Genomic DNA, 5,298 nt, shown 5'->3' with positions numbered 1-5,298 from the left:
CCTGAGTTGGCATCACAGCCTGTAATACAATGTAGCTGCACAATACAGCCTGCCATCTCCTCAGTCACTAGGCCAAGGCATACAATTATCTCCTGCTTTCTCTTGATATAGATAGAGCATACCTGGCAACTGCTGTGAGATGGCCGCTGCTGCGACATAGGCATCGGTGTCAGCTGCATCTATGACAGCAGGGTTAATGTAGCCTGACTCACGCAGAACTGCATAAGCAGAGAAGAGGATGGTGTCAGCCTCAGACTGGTCAAAGATGTAGTTCTGCATTGGTTGTTGTGTTGACAAGTTGGTGCGATGAGAGCCAACAGAGTAAACAATATCTGCATCTACAGTCTGTGCAAGGTCGGTCAGGTAGCTGCATATTAGTTGTTGCAGCTGCACCTTGTTGCTGACGCTACACAGCAGCGTTTTGAACACTCTGGCAGAGGGGAAGGGGTCACCCAATTTCATGTAGGTGTTGGGGACATGTGCCTTACCCTGTACCCGCATGTCTCGCTCGTCATCTTTCGTTGAGTATGCTCCATCGTACGGGTCATTCACACAGATGATACGGTCAGCATCACCATGGCGGGCAAGGATGATGGATGACACCTTGTGGACGTCGTCCGACCACTTGTATGGGGTGTCATCTTGTGTCATCTTGTGTCTGTCGATCTTCTGCTGATCCTCCAAATCATGCCCATGTCGACGAGAGCGATGTAAGGTCCTTTCAGAACTACAGATTGGAGAGAGAGCTTCTGGATGAGCTTGCTCTTCTGCGTCTTCCTGTATGTGCCATTGGAGTTGAATAAGGCTGTCTCCTCGACAACACAGTGTTCCAACAACTCTGGGAGATTCACAAGTTAACTGACCTCAACCAGGTCGATCACTGCCTTGAGAGCATCCTGCTCCATCTCAGCAGAACCTTGGGTTCCTCCCCGGGTTTCTTCGTGCATGGCCCCTTGGCAAATGTCAAGCGTTTGCTCAATGGGACGGATGCATGGAGGGAGGTATTCTTACTGAACACTCTGTCTCATAAAATGCTGGTCAACTTCTCCTCTCCTGCAGCACGGGCTGAGTTGAAGTCAGCAATGAGCTCATCAGAGGCAGGCATGGCTGACTGTAGGGTGCGGAGGGTGGGTGAGGCCGGGTCGAACGGGAAGGAGTCAAACTCATGCATGCATGCGACCAGGTCCTGCACACACTGCTCATCCTCTCGCATCCGTGGCCACATTGCATGTGCTTCTTCTTGGCTTCTTTTCGGTTGGCCAGCGCGTTGTGAGCCGCCCGGATCTGGGTCACATTGTTCATATTTCTGGAGTGCACTAGCAGCTGCTTCTCATTCTAGAGGATGGAGAGCCAGCCAGACTTCATATTGCTGCCCTTGTTCATTGTACACTCATGTCCCAGGCCATGTAGGACTAGGGGTTGCCTGTGATGGACTGAGTGAAATCAGTCCGATGGAAGGCGACCTGATCAGCAAGGAGAGCTAGTCAGCATTGCCCAGAAGTCAGGCAGCGACCTCCCATACCTATTGTTATCGTACGCTACCATTATTAATTATTAATCAAGCCTTTGACTCTAATATGTCAACAAGATGAAACAAGAATTTTTAACCTGGCTTTATCAGTGTGTGTGTGTGTGTTCATATCCGTGTGTGTGTGTGTGTGTTCATATATGTGTGTGTGTGTGTGTTCATATATGTGTGTGTGTGTGTGTTCATGTGTGTGTGTGTTCATATCCGTATGTGTGTGTGTGTGTGTGTGTGTTCATGTGTGTGTGTGTGTTCATATCCGTGTGTGTGTGTTCATATGTGTGTGTGTGTGTGTTCATGTGTGTGTGTGTTCCTATCCGTATGTGTGTGTGTGTGTGTGTTCATATCCGTGTGTGTGTGTGTGTGTGTGTGTTCATATATGTGTGTGTGTGTGTGTTCATGTGTGTGTGTGTTCATATCCGTATGTGTGTGTGTGTGTGTCAGCAGACGGGCCTGCCTCCATCAGCCTGGGAGCATCACTCTATCTGCTCACCCTGACACCTGTATACACACACACACACACACACACAAACATGCACACACACACACACACACACACAGACACACACACACTCACATGCACACACACATACATGCACAGAAACACACACACACACACACACATACACGTACACACAAATGCACACACACACACACACACATACACGTACACACACATGCACACACATGCACATACACACACACACACACACACACACAAACACACACAGACACATACACACACACAGTCACACACACACACACACACACACACACAGATCCACATACATACACACACACACACACACATACACATACACACACATGCACACACACACACACATGCACACATACACATACACACACATGCACACACACACACACAGACACACACACATGCACATACACACACACACACAAACACACACAGACACATGCACACAGAAAAAGGACAACTCTATATGAATTCAGGGTTCCGTGGTTGTGTACCATGTGACCCGTGATGTCATCACCTGACCCTGGAGGCATAATGCTAATGAGCCGTGGGCTCCATGGCAACCTTTCATCCTGTGTGTCCCTCAAGGACATCAGACACACACACATACACACACACACACACACACACAGAGATCCACCTACACACACACACACACACACACACAGACACACACACAGACATCTGTGACAGTGAGACCAGGCGTGTGTCTCCTGGTTGATGGGAAGGATGAACGCAGAGACACGCAGGCGTTTACCACTGGTATGTAGCCTACACACACACACACACACACACACACACACACACATGTGTGCGTGTGCGTCTGTGTGTGTGTATAAGGACTGCACTTATATCGCGCCTTATTCCAAAGCGCTTTACAACAGCCTCTCATTCACCCATTCACACACCAATGGCGGCAAGCTACCATACAAGGAACCTGCCCGCTCAGTGTGTGTGTGTGTGTGTGTGTGTGTGTGTGTGTGTGTGTGTGTGTGTCACTAGTGGTCTTTCTGTGTAAGTAGCAGCTTCCCATTCTAAAGACTATGGTCACTAAGGGGAAATAGGCACAGCTGTTCTAGTGTTAAGGCTAATGAGGAGCTTTCAGTGTGTGCACTTAGTGTGTTTTCCTACCTCTGAGTAATTAGCAGCTCGATAACGAGGAGGAGATAAGGGTTCAGGGGCCGATAGGGAAGACTTATCACAACCCACAGGCAGTCAGCAAGGGACCCGGGGCCTGTTTACATGCTGACACTCAATCAAGGAAGGGCCTGTTTAACTCCTGAGACTAGCCATCTTAATAGACTAGCTATATTATGACTTCTAGTCAGACTTAGACTTTTTAATATTGCCTTTAAATGACTGTATAATTTTCTAAATGTATCTTTTAATGTTAGTTGATGAATCTATATATTTGTATACATTGTATATATTTGTATATGTATTTACTTGCTTAAATCTTATAGTAATTATTATATTATTTTGTTATTTTGTTTATCTTTGTTCTATGCCCCTTGGATTGTATGGTTTATTCTTGTTTTATTATGTAGTTTATATTATTGCTATTGTGTGTTTTATTTATTACTAATGTTCTAATTTTGTTTTTATGCTGTGTGGATATGTTAAAGCACTTGCAACGCTTTACAGGAGAAGTGCTATACACATAAAGGTTATTATTATAAAGGTTATTAAGTGACATCGATTCAATCATCTCTTAGATGATGTTCCACAACTTACCACCAGGGGGCGGGTGGCGCGCTGGGACGGAGTCCCTATAATAAACTGTGGTCTCCTCTCCGCGCCTCATATCTCAGTTTAGCGCCGACGGTGATGCACCTGTCTGTATTCACTCCTCTCCCTCCTCTCCTCTCTTCTCCTCTCCGTGGTAAAGGATACTGATTGGAATATTTTTTTGAAACCTTTTTTCTTTCTTTTCTTTCTGTTTGATTCTTTTCAAGTTGTGGCAAATGCCGACGCACGTGATTTTTTTGTGATTTTGCGCTGCGTTGGTTGTCAAACTGAGGCGGAGACCTTGACTATTTGGTTGTCAAGCTGATGAGGAGACCTTCAGTGGTTTTGGACCAGCAGTATTTCGGAAGTGGACAGTTAAGCATGGACTAATCGTTATTATCTTTCCATTCATAATGGGACTATTACAACTTTCTGTTTTGCACTGTGCATTTTACATCTTCTCAGGTAGGATACGAGTGTGTGTGTGTGTGTGTGTGTGTGTGTGTGTGTGTGTGTGTGTGTGTGTGTGTGTGTGTGTGTGTGTGTGTGATGGTTTGTTATCAAATCACTTTGACATGTTGTATAAGGTTGTGGCTATTATTATTATCATTATTATTATTATTATGAAACGTTGACGCAATCGTGTTATTCCACTTAAATGATCCATATTAGATATGGTTCGTAGACCTTATTGTCTTAAACCCCCGTCATGTTATGTTATTATGATATGATAGCGATCTGTTAAGTTTCGCAGCATTACATCATAATTACACTGGGGTAGCAGCAGGCGCCTCCAGGCGGAGGGGACTGCCGGTCGCTGTCCCCGGTGCTGAAACGTGGTCGGTCCTCCCGCCCCGGTTGACTGTCTGTGCGTGTCCCCCCAGCAGCTCTAGGTACCGGGCTGGACCCTCCAGCATCTCAAGGCATCGACCCAGACCCTCCAGCAGCTCTTGGTACCGGGCTGGACCCTCCTCTGGACCCTTCTCTACACATCAACGTGTTTGAGGAGCTGGCTCTGGGAGAATCGTACGCCGGAGTTTACCAAGTTCAGGGTCTCCACAACGAGAGTCGAGCCTATCTGTTCCAAGGTGAGACCGCCGGACGAGCATATCCACACACAACTCTAACGTCTTCCCCTAACAAATGGCATCCTGATTTCCCATCTGGACGTCTTATTTCTAATGTTATAAGCAGTTTAGTCTGTTTTTTTAGGCGGAAATCTGTCAAACAGGCCGTTAGTTATAAGCGGTTAACACTTCCAACGCTATTCGGTGTTTGATGTTGTTTACTTTGCAGCTACGTGATCAGAGTTGTTAGTGCGCCTCTATAGTTCACCATTCATTCATTTAGGGGGTTTGGAGAAACAGACATTTAATACAATGATGATCGCAATGGACGAGCTCACTCAAAGCCGTGACGTGTTATTCAAGTGACTGATAATAGATGTGTTGATAATAGATGTCGTGAGCTTAGAATGATACGGTTCTATCTCCATCTAGGGTAGTTCAGAGATATTGAGCGTCAAAGTTTTTACATTCCATTATGTTTT

The 5,298-nt window shown here is 46.0% G+C and overlaps 1 protein-coding gene across 1 annotated transcript in view; it reads left to right on the top strand.

Moving 5' to 3' along the window:
* Window positions 1-1,103: 1,103 nt before the first annotated feature.
* The window catches only part of LOC308163963 (protein kinase C-binding protein NELL2-like), a gene marked incomplete at both ends in the record, with an annotated part of 49,194 nt that continues 44,999 nt past the window's right edge, over window positions 1,104-5,298 (top strand). The window contains 2 exons of the mRNA XM_080538132.1: window positions 1,104-1,131; window positions 4,634-4,837. Coding sequence (XP_080394258.1) covers window positions 1,104-1,131; window positions 4,634-4,837 — 232 coding nt within the window. The remainder of the gene's footprint in view (window positions 1,132-4,633; window positions 4,838-5,298) is intronic.

The sequence above is a fragment of the Nansenia antarctica genome, assembly GCF_963989245.1.
Source record: "Nansenia antarctica genome assembly, chromosome: 8".
Lineage (NCBI taxonomy): Eukaryota > Metazoa > Chordata > Actinopteri > Argentiniformes > Microstomatidae > Nansenia > Nansenia antarctica.
Note: the sequence above shows the minus strand (reverse complement) of the source record. Positions and strands in the feature narration are given on the sequence as shown.